Source organism: Cnephaeus nilssonii (assembly GCF_951640355.1).
Source record: "Cnephaeus nilssonii genome assembly, chromosome: 4".
Classification (NCBI taxonomy): Eukaryota; Metazoa; Chordata; class Mammalia; order Chiroptera; family Vespertilionidae; genus Cnephaeus; species Cnephaeus nilssonii.
Genome location: NC_137075.1, coordinates 66095323 through 66113078, shown reverse-complemented (window position 1 = coordinate 66113078; position 17756 = coordinate 66095323). Strand labels below are relative to the sequence as shown.

At 49.5% G+C, this 17756-nt stretch overlaps 1 protein-coding gene across 2 annotated transcripts in view; it reads right to left on the bottom strand.

Annotated features, from left to right (window-relative positions):
• SMAD6 (SMAD family member 6) overlaps positions 1-17756 on the bottom strand; it is an 80718-nt gene that overhangs the window by 51508 nt on the left and 11454 nt on the right. The window contains exon 3 of one of the 2 annotated variants that reach the window (XM_079768651.1): positions 15385-15462. The exons of the other annotated variant lie outside the window; for it this stretch is intronic. Within the exon in view, the coding sequence (XP_079624777.1) occupies positions 15385-15462 (78 nt within the window). The remainder of the gene's footprint in view (positions 1-15384; positions 15463-17756) is intronic. 2 annotated transcript variants of the gene reach the window in all.

Here is a 17756-nt window from a genome sequence, read left to right as displayed (position 1 = left end):
GTATGGCTCAGTGGTTGAGCGTCGACCTATGAACCTGGAGGTCATGCTTTGATTCCTGGTCAGGGCACATATCCAGGTTGTGGGCTCCATCCCCAGTGTGTGGCATGCAGGAAGCAGCCAATCAATGATTCTTTCTCATCATTGATATTTCTCTCTCTCTCTCCCTCTCCTTTCCTCTCTGAAATCAATAAACATCTATTTGGAAAAAAATAAAGTTACTTGCTGTATGATTACACTTGTAGGATATTCAAGAAAACGCAAAACCATCAAGATGGAAATCAGATGGCAGTTACCAGGAGCTAAAGGTTGGGGTAAGGGCTGACCATAAAGGGGCACCAAGGAACTTTCTGGGGCAATGGAAATGTTCTGTATCTTGATTATGATAATGGTAACACAACTATCAAAATTCACAAAATGATGTACTTTCAAAAAGTGTTACTGTATGTAGATTGTATCTTAGTAAACTAAACCAAACAAACCTTATGCAGCCTCATGAGGACTTGTCTTGTTTCTCCAACCAGCCTGCAAGCTCACTGATAGAATGTGAGGGTGATTCAGGCCCAAACAGGCAGAGCGACTTGTCCAAGGACACAAGTTCTGGAGTCAACCCCACCTTTGCCACTTATCAGCTTGGTGCCCCTGGGCAAATTACTTCTCCTCTCTAAGACTCAGTTTTCTCATCCGAAAAACGAAAAATGTGTGTAATTAACATAACCTACCTCATTGGGACTGAATGGACTTCACGAATAAGAAACACAGTGTCCGCCACAAGTTTTGCTCTCAAATTTTAGCCATTATTATTACTTCTTTTACTGCTATTGCCATTATTACTGTGAAACAGCCTGGACTGAGTTGCAGGTTCCAATCCATGTTTTCCTGCACAGGGTGGGCGATGCCAGGCACCAGAGACAGCAGTTTCCCTGAGGGGCATAGGCGGGCCCAGGCCCTGACCAGAAGGCATTCGTTCCGTCTGGTTGGGGCAGCGGATAAACTCAATGCAGTTAACTCACTGCAAGGGAGGGGTACAGAGATGAAAAGTACTGCAAGTTCAGAAAAGAAAGAAGCCACTGTGGACTATGCAATTCCTGACAGCTTCCTGGAAAAGGAAGGCTTTTAATTATCTCCAAAGGACAAATCAGGTGTAATTAAATCAAAGGAGAGGAGCTATCAGGAAGGCAGGACATCAGAAAACCCCTCTACCCCTAACTTCTCCCCACCCATCCCTGGCAAAAGGCAGAAGGCAGCCCACAGCCTTAGCATTTCCTCCCAAGGAACAGCCCAGGGCCAAGGGAAGGGCTAGGCATGACAGCACGAAGTCAGGCGCCATGCGTCAGCCAGGCACCCACATGTGTCCCCACATCTGGACAGGAGGCTCCAGCAGAGGGCTGGCCCGGGATGCTGGGCTTTCACTTTCCCCCCTTTTTTCCCATGGATCTGAATTTGGGTTTGTCTGGGGAGTGTTTTCTTAAGCCCAAGTGTTTTTCCTGCAGCCCCGGCCGCCCCCTCCCTGCCCCTCCTGGCCTCGTCTGGAGTGCCAGTCCAGTGAACCGCTGCCTGGCTGGGCCGCCGGCTGCCTTTGATGCGCACCCCTCCCCAGACTTCAATGTCGCTGTGTGCACGGCCCCTTTAATAAGTTATTTCCGTGGAAAACCCTGGTAACTCCGTTGTGAATCAAGCCTATAAACACCTCAAACCCATCAAAGCACCCAAGAAAGGAAGGGGGTGGGCAAGCGAAGAAAATCTCTTACAGTAACTCACACACTGCTCCCTCCTAAGGGCCTAGGCAGCTTGTTGTCAGAGGTCCCCCCTGGGGCTGAGCCAGCCCGCTGAAAAAATGGCATGCCACCCCAAAGTCCAGGGATCCAAAGCCCCGAAAGACAATGCCTGTCTGTGTGTCCTGGGGATGATGCAAGAGGAGAGTCCCGACCCAACACCCAGCAAGACGTACACCCAGAGAAGCAAACCCGACCGGCTGCTCCCGGGGCCCAGGAAAGTCATGTTTTGGCTCCCGGTGAAAGGCCCAGCTTATTGGAAACACGCTTCTTTTCTAATGTTTGGTTTCCTTTCACTCTTTTCTCCTTTTTGTTTTTTCCAGAGTGCACTGCCCAGGGCCTTCCAAGAGGATATGGAGCTAAAATCCTGCCTCGGGGTGAAGGGCGGAGGCGGAGTCCAGGACCAGAATTGCTCAGAGTGGCGCACTAGGCACCACCTCCATGTGGGCAGAGGCTCTGGACACTGAGCGTGGAAACCCCAGGTCTAGACTGAGCTCGGCCATTTGGGAGCTGTGGGGCCAAGGACAGGCACTGCCCCTCTCAAGGTCTCGGTAAAATGGGTGGAATGAACCAAAGCGCCCCTAGAAGTGTTCCTGACGGAACACTGTGGCCTTGGACAACGGTCCAGCATGGAATAAAGCTGACCACACGATTAATGGGGAGCCTAGAGCATCCAGTCCCAAGTATACACCCAAGAGAAGTGTGTCCTTATGTCCACAGAAAGGCCTGCCCAGGAATAGTTATGGTAACATCATGGATAGAAGCCAGAAAATGGAAACCACCCAAGTGCCCTTTAGTAGTGAAATGCATACATTAGGAGAACCGTGGTCTGTGCCCAGAGAATATTATCCAGCAATGAATGAGCCATCACAGGTGTCCCAACAATACGGAGGGGCTTTGCAAACATACAAAAGAGCCCAGATGATTGGTGTTGCCAGAGGTGGGGTAGGGAATGGTGTGTGTGTGAGGTGGTCAAAAGGTACAAATTGCCAGGTATAAGGTAAGTAAGATCTGGGGTTATAATTAACAGCACAGTGACTACAGTTAACACAGATGTATGGTATATACCAGTGGTCGGCAAACTCATTAGTCAACAGAGCCAAATATCAACAGTACAACGATTGAAATTTCTTTTGAGAGTCAAATTTTTTAAACTTAAACTTCTTCTAACGCCACTTCTTCAAAATAGACTCACCCAGGCCATGGTATTTTGTGGAAGAGCCACACTCAAGGGGCCAAAGAGCCGCATGTGGCTCGCGAGCCGCAGTTTGCCAACCACGTGTATATACAAAAGTTGTTAAGAGTAGATCCTAAGAGATCTTATCACAAGAAAAAAATTGTAACTGTGTAGTGATGGCAGTTAACTTATTATTGTAATCATTTTGCAATATATAAGATATCAAATCATGATGTTGTACACCTGAAATTAATACAACGTTATGTCAATTATATCACAAATAAAAGAAAAAATAAGAACACAGTGTATACTTCCATTTGTCCCAGGTTCAAAGACAGGAAAATTCATCCATGGTGTTCCAGGTCAGAATAGAGCTTAGTTGCCCAGGGAGGGTGGGGGGCGGGTGTTGGGGAGTGACTGGAAGGGATCCTGAGAGGGGGCTTCCGACACAGTGTTCTGTTTCTTGATCTGGGCAGTAGTTACACAAATACATTTGGTCTGAAAACACTGTTCACTTGTGATGTTTGTGCTTTCTGCATATTGTACATCAACCATGTCAAACTCAACGGCTGACACGGGCCAAATAAACAAGGGTTAAGTTTATGTGGGCCGCAAAAAACAAAAGCTTCAATTTTCATAGAAACGTAGGTTTATTTCGATAGAGACATGCTGAAAACAAAGAGCTGAAATAAATGAGTAATAGTTCACATAAAATAGTAGGATATTTTAATAAAAATTAATATTTTTTCTTGAACATTAACTTACCAGACACTGAATAACTGCACAAATTAATAAGTGTAACGCAAATAAACTTCTTTTTCTTGTTCTCTGAAAGCAAAATATTTCCTGTTACGCACACCAAACAAGTCAGTACAAGACTAATGACGTGGCAATCGGCTGCTAAAATATTCGCTGCTAGTATTAGTGGAGAGAAATAGTGGAGGGAAATGAATGCAACACCATTATAGTGATCAGTCACTAGCGAACGTTGTAGTTCGTCATTAATAATTATGTATAACAGGACATTGTAAAAATTAAGTTACGAATTTTTTATTAAAACATTTCTTACATACTGTTATATTGGCTGGACCGCAAAAATATTTGTTGTGGGCCGCATGCGGCCCGCAGCCGGCGAGTTTGACATGCTTGTTGTACATCAATAAAAAGTTTACATTAAGCAAACAGAACTCTACACTCTGGGGTCATACAAACCTATTCTCTATAAGGCTGCAGTCAATCTACCTATCAATCAAAAGGACTTCTGGGGCATGTAGCTGTGGCCCACCACAGAGCAAAGTCCAGTCCTTCCTGACGTGGCATTCAAGGCCCTCCCTCTAGGCCTCCCTTCTTACGGCCCTGCCAGGATCGCTCCCCTTCCTAGAACAACCATTTCGCATCACCTTGCCTTTGCCCAGCAGTTCCCCGGGCCTGGGGTGCCCTTCCCTCTCAGCCTGGTGAAACCCTCCTCCTTCAGTTCTAGCTATGCTCCCAGGCCACACTTTTCACTTTGGAAACAGCATTCACCTGCCTCTCTCTAGGGCAGTGGTCGGCAAACTCATTAGTCAACAGAGCCAAATATCAACAGTACAACGATTAAAATTTCTTTTGAGAGCCGAAAACCGACTTCTGCGCATGGGCCACGAAGTTTCAATCGCACTGTACGTGCACGCCTGCACGCGGTATTTTATGGAAGAGCCACACACACTCAAGGGGCCAAAGAGCCACATGTGGCTCGCGAGCCGCAGTTTGCCAACCACTGCTCTAGGGTTACATTAGATTCCAACGTATCTTCTCCTTCATGACATTCTCTTCCTCATGCTAATACTTGGTTACCAATTCACTTAATTACCAACTACTGAAAACTGGGTGTGTGCCAGGCACTGTGCTATCTACGGTACTTATGGGATCTCCAAAGCACCGTGAGGTGTTGCCCAGCCCACTTGTCAGAAGTGGGGTGAAGTGAGGCTGCAAAATGGAGGCTGTGTGAATTAGACCACAGGTCTGTCTGGCCCCAAAGCCTGGGCTTTTCACCCCTGAGTCTTGAATCCCCAGCATCCCCCTGTCATCTGTACCTTTTACTACACACCCTACTACTCCGAGGTCTAGAAGCAGGTCTGGACAGAGCTGAGTGGCTCATTTAATTCTTAGTAAAGCTATTGAGACCCAAGGGAGGTGTCAAGATAACAAGGAGGGCATAAGAGCTCAGGTGGGGCTGGCCAAGCTTCCGAGAGCAATCACAGAGAACCCTCCTTCCTGCGAAGACAAAAACCACATCTCCACACGCTCACCTTCCACCGAGTGTCTTTGAAAATCACTTTTACCACCCTCCAGGCTGAGCTTTCTCACCTGAAAACTGCAAGTACAACACCAGGTTGTGGCAAGAATCAAACATGTAGGGACCTGGTGACCCTCAGAGGGACAGTCCAATGTGACCTCACTGGTGCTCACATACCGCTAAACCCCAGAACACACATCACAGCAGAAGGGACCAGAGCCAGGCAGCTCACAAAGCAGGCTGCTCTAAGATGCCACGTGTGCCTGTACCCAGAAATGACAAAGTACAGGCTGGGGCCCAGATACAGAAAAGGCTCCTGCCTTGAGGGGAAGATGGCTGGATGCTCTAGGTCCCAGGTTCTAGGTCTATTCAGACCTGTGTTTTCAGCCTTGGCTGCATATTAGAATCACTTGGGGAAATTTTTAAAATCCTGAATCCCAGTCTTCCCCAACCACTTCTGGAATGGGGTCTCAGCCATTTAAAAAGTCTTCACGGAAAAATAAATAAATAAAAAGTCTTCACGGGACTCTGTGCCTAGGGCTGAGGATAAATGAGTGAGACTGACTGGCCCATTTACAGATGGAGGAGCTGCGTGGGAACAATTTGAGATCACCAAAAAGACGTGAGACAGAGCCAGGACTGGGACCTGGGTCTCCTGGCCCCCAGGTGTGTCACTCCTTGAGACTTAAGAGGCTTGAAGCTCCTGGGGTTCTCTCCAGCCTTTGCCCTGTGAGGAAGGGGGCTGGCAGCTAAGCCACAGCTGAGCAGCCTGGTAGGAGGAGACTGAGTCCGTGTCCCTCACACCTGCGCCCTCTCTACCCTCCTCAGCTCCTCTCTCGGGTCAAATAGCAGCAGAGGCTCTGGAGATAGGGCTCCTCCACCTTGAAAAACCAGGGTCTCCTTGAGCCTGAGACAGACAACATGAGCTGAGAGTCAAGGGTATGGAGAAGCCGCGGCCTCTCTACGAATCACAAACACAACCCCAACATCCCCTGCACACCAGGCCCTGAGCTGGGCGCCACGTGGGGAAGACCCTGGCCCTGCCCTCAGAGTCAAGCATCCCCAGCCCCATTCCCAACATCTGCCCTCAGAGAGCAACCTGGAGTCCTTGTTTTGGCAACAGTGTTCCCCCTTCTCCTGTGACCCTGCGGGCAGGCCTGGGAGGGACCTAAAATCTAAGGCCCAGAGCTGACACGTGGTCGGCAGAAAACCACACAGTCACTGAGTGGAAGGCTGGGCCCCAGCACAGAGGCTGAGAAAGGTAGGCTCTCCGGGCCCGACATGAAGCAGTGGACAGAGAGCTGAGGAGGTGAGTAAAGACAGGCAGAAGGGGAGACAGTTGGGGACTTCCTGGGGCTCACACAACCTGATGGCTGATGCGGACAGCCTGTCTACAAAGGTGCCTGCTGGATGCCCCATTTCACCCCATTCAGCCCAAAAGGCTGAAACCGGAGTGTGAGCCAGAACAGCTGTACTCTGCCTCCATCCCTCTCCCAACATACCCCACGGATCACATCTGGCTAGCAAAGCCCCTCCCCTTAGCTGCTTCCCAGGGCTGCTGAGGAGCCACAGAGACCCCTGGCCCAATCCCTCCTGATTTCAGGCCACGTGACTGTGTGACAGCGCCCACCTCTCCCAGCTCTGCCCAGTGCTGGCACAACCCTGGGCACTCAGGGAGATCGGGATGGCTTCCGGGCTCCTATCTCTGAGCTACCCTCTCCTCTCTGCAGTGATTCACTTTACAGTCTGAGATGGTGGCTTGGGTGTCTGCTCCAGACCTGAGACCTATTCTACCCCAGGTTGAGGGTAGCATCCGTCCCTCAGGCCACGGCAGCCCCTGCTTTACAGAAGTGCCAGCCCCCAAGGCCTGACTCACTCTGGCTGGGGGTGCCAGGCCCTGACTTTTGGGGGTGTGTGAGGGAAGGCCTGTGGACACCAGGAATTCTTTCCACAAGGGCAACTGGAAAAGTCATGCATCTCTGCTTCCCTTGGCGGCCAAGGACCACGGAGGGAGAATGTTTAATATAAAAACATCTGACAAAGTACCTTCGGGATATATTTTTTGCATCAAAGAAGAAGCTCTTGGCAACAGCCGCTCTACCCCGACAAGGAAACTTTCAAGCGCAGCTCCCGATTGTTACAGACGCCCGGGAAAGCGTGCCAGCAGAGACAGGAGGAGGGCGAGCCATGGGGCCTGGCAGACAGATGGTTGTGATTAGGCTGGATGCAACCAAGTGCATTTTCTGGAATTTCAGGTCTCCTGAGAAAACCTGCCGGTTCCCCCCGTGATGCAGGCCGCCCAAAGTGTAGGGGCCATCTGCCTCCAACTCAGAGTCGAGCAGCCCTGGACAGGAACAGGCTCCCCCTCAGCCCAACAGCTCCCTCTCAGAAGCCCACCCACCCACCATCTCACAAGTGATTCATTTATTCATCCAGCAACCATCCTATGAACAGAGCTGCTGTGGGGCCTGGTGACAAGTGTACATACTGAATCTGGGGTAACCAGGGACACAGAAGCCCCCAAGGAGCCAGAACTGTGTGAGTCCTACATCTTGCAGGGGACATAGAGGGCACCATGCCAGACACTAGGGAACCCAATAGGGGCCAGACTAACTAGGTTCTAATCCAAGTCCTACTGATTTCTAGCTGGGTGACCTTGGGCAAGTTATTTAACTTCTCTGGGCCTCAATTACTTCTCCTCTAACATGGCTAATAAAAGTGGTTACTTCAGTTCTGGCTGGTGTGGTTCAGTTGGTTGGGCATCATCCTGGGCACCAAGGTGTTGCCAGTTCGATTCCCAGTCAGGGTACATGCCTGGGTTGTTGGCTCCATCCCTGGCAAGGGGCATGCAAGAGGCAGCCGATGGTCTCTCTCTCTCTCCCCCTTCCTCTCTAAAAATCAATTTTTAAAATCTTTTTTAAAAAAGTAACTACTTCATAAGAGCTGTGTGGAGGATTCCATGAATGAATGCGTGCACGACATGCACTTAGAGAGTATCTGGCTCAGAGCTGTGTTAGTTATGATTCTTTAATATGTGCTATGATCTTTCTGTCTTTATCTTTCTATGTTCTCTCTCTCTGGATCTCTCAGCAACCACCCTATGAGCAGGATCCTTTGTCCCAGGCAAAAAGTCATTTATTTATTCCACAGTGACCTCTGTCTAGGCAGTAGGCCCTATGCTGGATGCCTGACAAGGTCCAAGGCCCTGCAGGACCAAGTACATCCCAAAGTCTCCCTGGCCCCAGGGACCAGTCCCTCTCATCCAGCCCATTCCAACCAGTTCAAAATACGCTCTCTGGATTCACCTTTTCCTGTTCTCCCATCTCACACATATTAACCTTCTAGCCACAAACTAACTAAGAACACATGGTGATACCGCACACCGCCCTTCTGCATAAGCTGTTCCTTCTATCTGACAGGCTGTCTGTACCCTGTTGTCTTCTTGCCATTCCCACCCCAACAGAGTCCCCTGCTCTAATTTCTGTGCTGATGCTAAACCATGCCCACAGTTCCACGGCATTTAACACAATCACTCACGATTCTTTGCTTGCTGTCTACTTCCCCTTCTAGACCATCAGCTCCTCCAGGGTAAGGTCCAGGCGTTCTTCACTTTGTATCACCTGATACTGGCATACAGTAGGTTCTTAACAAATGTTCAATACATGGACCTGTCACCCCAAAGCCTATAGTCAGGAAACATACAAGCCCTGGGGTCTCTGTCAGAGATCCAGAGGATGTAAAAGCTGGTGACCTCTGCCAAGTCCGTCTCCCTCTCTGGGCCTTGGATTCTTCATCGGTCCAGGGTACCCCCACTCCATTTCCTAAGCTTTAGTGTTTCAGAAAAGGGGGAAATCCAGGACACCAATCCTCCCCTCCCTCCACATGGTCTTGTCCCAGACATTAGTTTTGCTTTGGGACAATGACGACAAGCTAAGATGCTGTAGGCCAGAAGCCCCAATTCTCCACACAACCCCTCAGGGCTCAGGACCTGGTACCCTCTGCCTAGAACACATGAGCATCAAGGAGCCCCTGAGATCAGTGACCCAATGGCCCCCACATAGAGTTGAGCAAACTGAGATTAGAGAGTGAGGAGCTTACCTGAGATCACAGCAGGGGAACAGGCAAAGCCAAGCCTGGAACCCACTCTAGCTTTGTGGTAAACCCCGTATGCTTCATGGCCAACCAGGCTGCCCAGAACCCCTCCACCACTACCTGTTCCTCCCAGGACTGCTGAAGTCACCTTTGTCACTCCTGCCCTTCACCCCTCACCACCTCTACTCCAACTTTACACAACCGGCCCAGGAAGAATGGGTCCCTTTGTGAAATATCAGGAGGTCTTAAGGAGGGACGAAGGCTCTTTTTTCCTTTGGTTGGTCAAAGCTAAAAAACGCAAGGCAGAGGCTTGATGCAAGTTCCAAATGCTCCTTCTCCCCCACCCCCACCCCAAGAGAAGGCAAGGAGTCTGAGGCCATTTCTGAATTGGAAGCTGCAAGCTGGTCCTGGCCCAGGAGCTCAGGGTCCACCACCTCTAGACCGGAGCCTGACTTGGGTAGAGTGAGTGGCTATGGGCCATACCCAAGGGTCAGCTCTTAACCCAGGGGGACTGATCTAGGTTCACATCTAATTGTGTCAGGACACCAGATGGCCCAAACTCCAGGAAAAACATCCTTCTTGCCCTCCAAAACCAAACAAAACCCTCTTTTTAGCTAAAACTTTACCCCCTGCCCACTCACTGGACATGCAGCAGCCCTAGGCCCATAGGCAATGAGCACTCTCACGTGTCAGGATTGAGCATGGTCATGCACAGCAATGTTGTCCAGGGTGTGATCAGTCTGTAAATATTCACCAAGCTGGACACTTACCTGTGCACTCTGGGTATTACAGTTTTTAACAGATTTACCCAGGCCCTGGCCTCCCCTTGCCTTGTCTCCCATCAACACCTGATGCTTTGCTTTGCAGCCCATCTGACATCCTTGGGCTTCTCAACATCAGGCTTGTCTTCACACCTCCAGGCCTTTGCACGTGCTATTTCTTGGACCTGGAACATCTCCCACACCCAAACCTTGTCTCTTTGGTAGACTCCTATTCATCCTGTAAAAACCAACTTGGATATCATCTCTTCCAGGGAGTCTTCCTGGACTACCTCCCTACCACACCAAGTCAATCACTAATCCCTTTTTCCTCTGGACCGTTTCTACACTACTTCTCATTACTATTGTTTGTCTTTACCTGTCTGTGAGTACCTTGAGGGCAGAGATGACATAATTTGTATCTCTGTGCCCCCAGACCTAAGCACAGGGCCTGGCTGCCCCAAAGTCCTACAACAGGAAAAGGCACAACTGGGACTTGAACTCAGGGCCCTCTGGTGCACAGTCCATGCTCTTCAGTCCACCTTGCTATGGAGGCTCAGCACACACTGACTGAACTGAACTGAGCATTTTGGAGAACGAAGAGCTCAAGGACCTGTTAGATGAGGGCATCTGAGGGGAGCATGCTTGGGCCGTAGAATCAGGAAGCAGCAGGAGACAATACTGCTCAACACTCCTCTCCCAGCTCCTGTAGGCACTAAAGATGAACATCAGACAGCATCGACTCCAAAAGGTACCTGTTTAGGGACCACTGGGAGGAAAGGTGGCAGGTGGGTGGGCAGCATGGAGTCACCTAGGTTGTAAACTGGCTCTGCTTGCTTATGCTTGCTGTGTGGCCCTCAGCCACTCTCCTAACCTCTCTGAGCCTCTGTTCCCAAACTCTGCCAACCTACAAAATATAAGAATCCTAGAGAAGGATCTGTGCCCTCAAGGAATTTACAGTCTGACTGGTGGAGGAAATACAGCTGAGACCCCACTCTCCACGTGTTTCTTTCTTCCCCAGGCCTTCTCTTTAAAATGAGGGGCTTGCCCTTACTGGTGCAGCTCTAAAGAAACCAGTATGCTGCAAGGACTGAGATCCGGTACACACATCCTAGGTCAGCAAAAGGGACAGCCCAGTCGCATGACAGGCAGCTTACAACATGGCTGGCATACAATGGGTGCTTAATAAAGCCCCGGAACTGTCACCCAAGAGGCACTAGAACAAGATACCAGTGATAAGTCACTGGATCCTGAAGAAGCCTGCACCACCTCCATGGAGTCAGGCAGGTCTAGCTTCTAAAGCAGCCCCACTACTCAGCCTCTCATTAAAGGACCCAGAACTCATTCACTCAGCACCCAGCACCCAGCCTGGCCTGGCTGCTCCTTGTCTCACAGAGCACAAAGCTCCTTGTGTTCTGCTCTTTCTGTTTTTCTAACCTAGAGCACTGAAGAGCTGAGAGAACCTGCCTTCTTCCCTCAGCCCTCCTCCTCAGAATGGCCATTCCCACATGGCCCTTCATCCTGTAATTCATTGAATCACGGCATATTCTGCCTTTATATTACTAAGAAGGGTTGCCTACCAGCCACTTATACCTTAGTATGAATTTAACTAGCTAATCTTGCTTTTCCTCCCGGAACTAAACTAAAATCAAGGAAATAGGAAAGGGGTAGAGATTTTGCAGAGAGGAAGATGGCTGGAGGAGACATTAGACAGTTAGGGGGAAAGCGCCCCAGGCCCGGAGTTAGGCAAGGAGCCCAGAGTGTCAAGGCTCTAGGATTTAAATTTGGAGGTGATGTAGATATGAGATGAGAATATTGTGTCAACCATTCAGCAGAGAGCTAAAACAAGACGGTCTCCGGTCTGCCAGCCCTGCCCTGCCCACCCCCCACTGATGCGTTCATGCCTGCCTGGCTGTGACTGAGCCTCAAAATTCCCACCATTCCTTCTAAAGTGGCCTCAACAACAGGACGGGAAAGTGAAGCAGAGACCTTGGACTGGATAAAAATAGACAGCCCCAACCCAGGCGCTGGGATGGTCATTGTGCAAGACAAACAAGGGCAGCTCCATCGTGGGACTGCAAACACCCCACTCCAGCAGGACACCCATCCCAAGGCACTGAAAAGGGGCAGGCTCTCAGGACAAAGGGAGACAGAGTGGGCTGGGCAGCTGAGGGGACGGAGGCAGCTCTCTGGGTGGTCTGCAAGGTTTGCCTGGTGGTGACATTGAAGAGCACAGAGTCCCGGCCTCTAGCCAGCTCCTCACCCCTATCCTTGGTACTTAAATTGGGAATGGCTGCCCCCAGGCTCCTTTGACCACTCTATATTACCCCCCTCCCCCCACCCCGGGTGTGACTCCCAGTAGGGGACGGGAACCCTTGCTGTAGAATGCTAGGCAGGGCCCTCAGGATGGGAGAGCTGGGCAGTCACTGCTCAGGCTCCCATCCCACATCTACCACTTACAAATTTGTGAATTTGGGCAGCTGGCCCAACAATGAGCCTCAGTTTCCTCACCTATAAAATAGGGAGAATCAAATCTGAGTTGTGACAGAGTCAAAGAGATGAAGAATGATCAGCACTTAGCAAAGTGCTAAGTAGTGAGTGTCAATAAATGTCAACAGTTGTCACCAACAGCAGTATTATCTGTCCTTGAATATCAGACACCTTGTCCCTGGCCCTGGCCCACATTCTTCCCCTCACCTTTCCCACCTCACCTCCCACCCTGCCCTTGGGCACAACCCTGGATTCCATCTTTGCAGGATGACTCCTGCCTTCATCATCCAGAGACCAGCACAGCTCTGGGCCTTTTCCCGACCTGAGCCTGTCCTTCAGTGTGACAGCCACCACAGCCCCAAGTCTGTGAGCTCCCTGGAGGCAGGGCAGTGCCAGGCCATTAGTCCTCAGACTCTCACAGCACAAGTAAACTGGAAAAGCTGAAGAGTGAAGTGAAACCCTGGAGCAGGAGGAAATGCATGTGGTCCCTGGAAGGGGCCTGGATGACCACAATCAGACCCCATTTAATCATTCCCCCATCAGATATCACAAACTTCCTCCCCAATTCCATCACCCCTTAGAATTACAAAGCCACTGGATGCCAAATTTTCTCCTGAGAACCATGAAGTCCTGGCCCACAGGAGAGAGCAGCAGGGGCCTTCTCAGTGGCCAGGACCAAAAACTGCTCTGGGATAACTAACAGGGACCCACTGGACCCCAAAGGCAGCCAAACACAATGGCCCCAGGGTCTCCAAAGACCCCCCCAGCCTCCAGAGGCGCTCTCTCCTGGAAACCAGATGGGTGAGGGGCCTCGAGCAGGTGCTATGGAGTCTGCTCCTTCCTGCCTGAGCCATACACCAGGCCCATTCTGAGAAGACAGAAATCAAGAGACTATGACTGTTTGGCCACATTGGTTCAGTGGTGGAGCACTGACCTCTGAACCAAGAGATCACGGTTTGATTCCTGTCAGAACACATGCCGGAGTTGCGGGCCTGATCCCCAGTAGGAGGCCTGCAGGAGGCAGCCGATTAATGATTCTTATTTTTGTTTCTATCTCTCTCTCCCTCTCCCTTACTTTCTGAAATCAAACAAAATAAGTTTTTTTTAAAAAAGAGACTATGACTATGAATACACCATAAACTGTAACACATTTTCACACAATGGAGTTTCCACCATTAATGATAGAGGGTAGGGGGAAGTCAAAAAAATTACCTATCCATCCAACCAATGCTAATGTGATCCACTAAATTAAACACACTCTGAAGATTGTCAGGGACACAGAAGCATGCATTCAGACATACTTTTAATCCTCATCTTCAGAATTATATGTAGCTTTCATCCCCACAGTCACAGAGGAAAGAAGATGGATTTATCTCTCCCCCCTCCTCCACTCCCTAACATCCAAAATGTTTACGCCTTGTGTTCATCTGGTTAGGTCTTTCAGGAAAAGGCAGTATAACCAAATAGGGCCAAAAGGCAGAGAAGAAAACAAAGTGACCCCATTAGAGGGACCACCAGAAACCAAAAGGCAAGTAAGATCCAGAAGACCTAGTCCCCAGTACCAGCTGGGCCATGAGTCCCACGAATGTGACCCTCCACAAGTCACTTCCTGCTCCAGCTTCTAGTTTCTTTATCCTTGAAACAGATGTAGTCTTGTGATCTCCCATGGTTGTGATGGAACAGAGAATGGATGGGAAGTGGCCAGGCAGCCAGCTTCGTGTAGAGTCATGGGGAGAATGCAGCAAGAATGACAGGCAGAACTTTGTATAAATTCAGTTTATCAGAGGTACATGCAGAAAAGTGGGGGGGGGGGGGGGGGGCGGGTAACAGGGGAGGGGGGAGACAAGACAGAACAGTGGTTAGGAGCACAGTGACAAATGGTTCTGCTATTAGGTGCCCCTGGCCAAGTTCCTTTACTGCTATTCTGAGATGATACAGGTAAAGGGCCCAAGTACAGGCCGTGGCCCAAAGTAAACACTTAATAGCTCTGGTCACTGTGGTTGCTATTATGACTTGGGCGTGGGGTAGAGGAAAGACAGCTCAGATGCAGACAGAAGCCCTCAAGCCAAGATCCAGCCATGCAGCTCCAGCCTGGGGGGCTGTCACCTCATGGAGCATAGGGCCAGGCCACAAGGCCCAGCTGTCCTCACAGCGCACCACCTGCCATTTTCCCAAAGGGTCCCACAGACCTTGGTACCCAAGTCCCTCCTGGCCCTCTATGCCCCCAAGTCACCACCACCGTCTTATTTCTCATGGAAAGCTTGATTCAGACATTCTTGGAATGTCCCTATGGCCAACTCTTAATTGCAAGGGGTGGGAGCTCCAAACTAGTGTTCTCTCTGCAAACGCCCTCCTTACCAGACCCTCCTGAAAGCTTGTCCCACCCATTCCATTTCCCCCTCTTCTGACACTTCACATAGCTCCTTCCCCAGAGCGGGGACGGAAGGAGAAACCCATGAAGAGAAATGTATACAAACACATCCATTTGCTGCCTCACAGCAGCTGGGAGAACAAGATCCCTTGCTAAAATGAGAGATGAAGAGCTGTACTGGGCTTTACTCACTTCCACAAGACAAGGTAGAGACAATTGGGTAAAACGTGGATCGACAGACATTTTAGGTTACCATCTTTAGGTCTCATTCTTAACCCCAAGAACACCAGTGATGAAGAGATGGGCAGTCTTCCCATCTAAGGGTTGGGAGGAAAGGGGGAAAGAAAAGGAGTGGGAATATCAAAAGGGCCTCCATCCAGCACCGCTCCCATCTGTCCCCCTCTGTCAAGTTCAACACAACGGCAGCGTGCAAAGAAATAAATGCCAACCTGAGAATTCACCCGGAGCAGTGATGAGGGAGTTGGTGGCCTCCGTTTCAGTGTAAGACAATGTGGAATCAGATAGATCTACGGGAGGAAAGAGAAAGAAAACTTAGTTGGCTCTGGGGTGTGCCTGCCGTTTCGGCTTTCTCCTGCATCTGTGTGCACGTGTGTGCACGCAAGTGCTTGCAAAGGGCAGGGTGTCCCTCCCCACTGATGCCACTCTGTAACGCTGTCCCATACTTGTATGAGACCAGGCCAGCCAGCCCTGGAATTCTTCTGGAAAATGCCGACTACTGCAGCCCTGGCACCTGAAAAAGTTGCAACTGCTCCGACCACAGAAATAACCCAAGTTGTGGGGACTGAGCAAGTAGCAACTTGGAGCCTCCCTGGGTACGGTTAAATTAAGCCCTAAACAATTCATAGTTGCTATACTTAATTACAACCATTAAAATTCTTGAAGTTGTTCCTTCTTGCTTCCTTCCTTCCTTCCTTCCTTCCTTCCTCTCGCTGGAGCTGGGGAAACTGTTTTAACAAGTTACCAGCCATCCCCCTCTGTCCCGCTTACACCCCTCTAATTAAGGGCTCAAGCATTTGCTCCCAGATTAAGTTTTTTTCCTCTCCCCTCCTCCACTCCCTAACATTCCAGCCTGCTCACAGAGCGACTTTCAATGCCTGGACTGTGTTTTTTTTAAGGTGTTCATTTTTGTGTGAGTAGTTTTAAGTACTTCATATGGCGTGCATTATTTGTTTTCCCCTGTCTGCAGTGCCGTTAGATGGGAAAAGGAAAATCTTTTGCACTTTTTTGAACACTGAGCTGCTAGCTTAATAAGCCAATGCCTTTTGGGGCAGGCAGACTTGGAAAATTTTTCCTGGGCCTGTGCCTCCTGCTACCAGTGATGGGGTATTGGTCCCTGTAAGGGACAGGCCTGTCCAGGAGTCGGAAGAGGCATGTCCTGTGAGGTCTGCAGCACTTTCATCATCTCACCCAGCACAACCCAGGTGTGGTTCAGCTGGACCCACCTGGCTCAAGAGAGGCACCCAAGCTAGGGATTCCTAAGGACAAACGGTTAGCCCAGGGCCTAGGCCCTCGCTAGCTAGGATTCCATTCGATCCTGCAGGATTATTTTTTTCCTTTTACCACATGGCTTGGGAGAGCGGGAAGATGAAACATTAACCAATTTGGCCTCTCTTTTTTTTTATTTCCCACTTGCCAGATGCTGACTGGGTGTTCTGAGTTTTATTTTGTTTTTGGAATCATGTGATCACAGAGGCTTAGAAGTGAACTGACTTTTTGTTTATGAAAAAGCAACAATGCAAGGAAAAGAAAATAATACAAAAAATAACTCGAACTATTTATCAGGGCACGAAAAAGGTATCTGCTGGTAAAATGTATTTGGAGGAAAATAAGGACAGATGGAAAAATCTCTTTAAAAAAATAAAAATAACCTCAATGCCTCAGTGGGATCTTCTTAAAAGATTGTTCCTTTTAATACTTAATGTTCCCAAAGTGTGCAGCACCCCGAGTCTCATTATCACAGGCTGAACCCCATTTCTCAGTGAACCCTGTGGAACTAACACAGACAGCTTTGTGAGGTTCCCAGGAGTGACAACAACAGGCAGTTTCTACCTTTTGCAGCTAGTAAGTCCCCATAATGCACTCTGCAAACCCTCACATCTGGTGCTTCTAAGTGAGGCCCTAGAAGTCTGAAGTGTCTTCGGGCTGTTGTAGAAAAAGAACGCTCCCCATCTCCATCACGGCTCCAGCCCCAAGGACAGACCCCGCTAGAAGTCGGAACCCCCAGATTCAAGTCACACCTCTACTCTTAGCAAAATCAGGGGTCACCAACTTTTTCTACAAAGGGCCCAATAGTATGTATTTTCAGACCTGCAAGCCATACAATCTCTGCTGCAACTATTCACCTCTGCCACTGCAGTGTGGAGGCAGCCGCAGACAATGTGGAAACGGGTGAGTGTGGCTGTGCTCCAGAAGAACTTTATTACAAACACTGAAACTGGAATTTCATACAATTTTCACATGTCATGAAATGTTATTCTTCTTTTGATTTTTTTAACCATCTAAGAAAGTAAAAACCATGCTCAGCTCGCAAGCCATACAAAAACAGATGGTGAGCTGTCGTTTGCAGACCCCTGAGCTATATGACCACCAGCAAGTGTCACTTCCTCTCTCTAGGCCTCAGTTGTCCCATTCGTAAAATAACCAGGACACCTGTTGACTTCCAAATGGTCACTCTGCAGGGCTAAGTGGTGTCCTTCATCCCAGGCTAACCCACAATTCCTCAGGGCAATGATCCTTGACATTCAAACTGAGTTTACTACTTTACTAAGAACATTTGAGGGTGTGTTTTTTTCTCTAATGA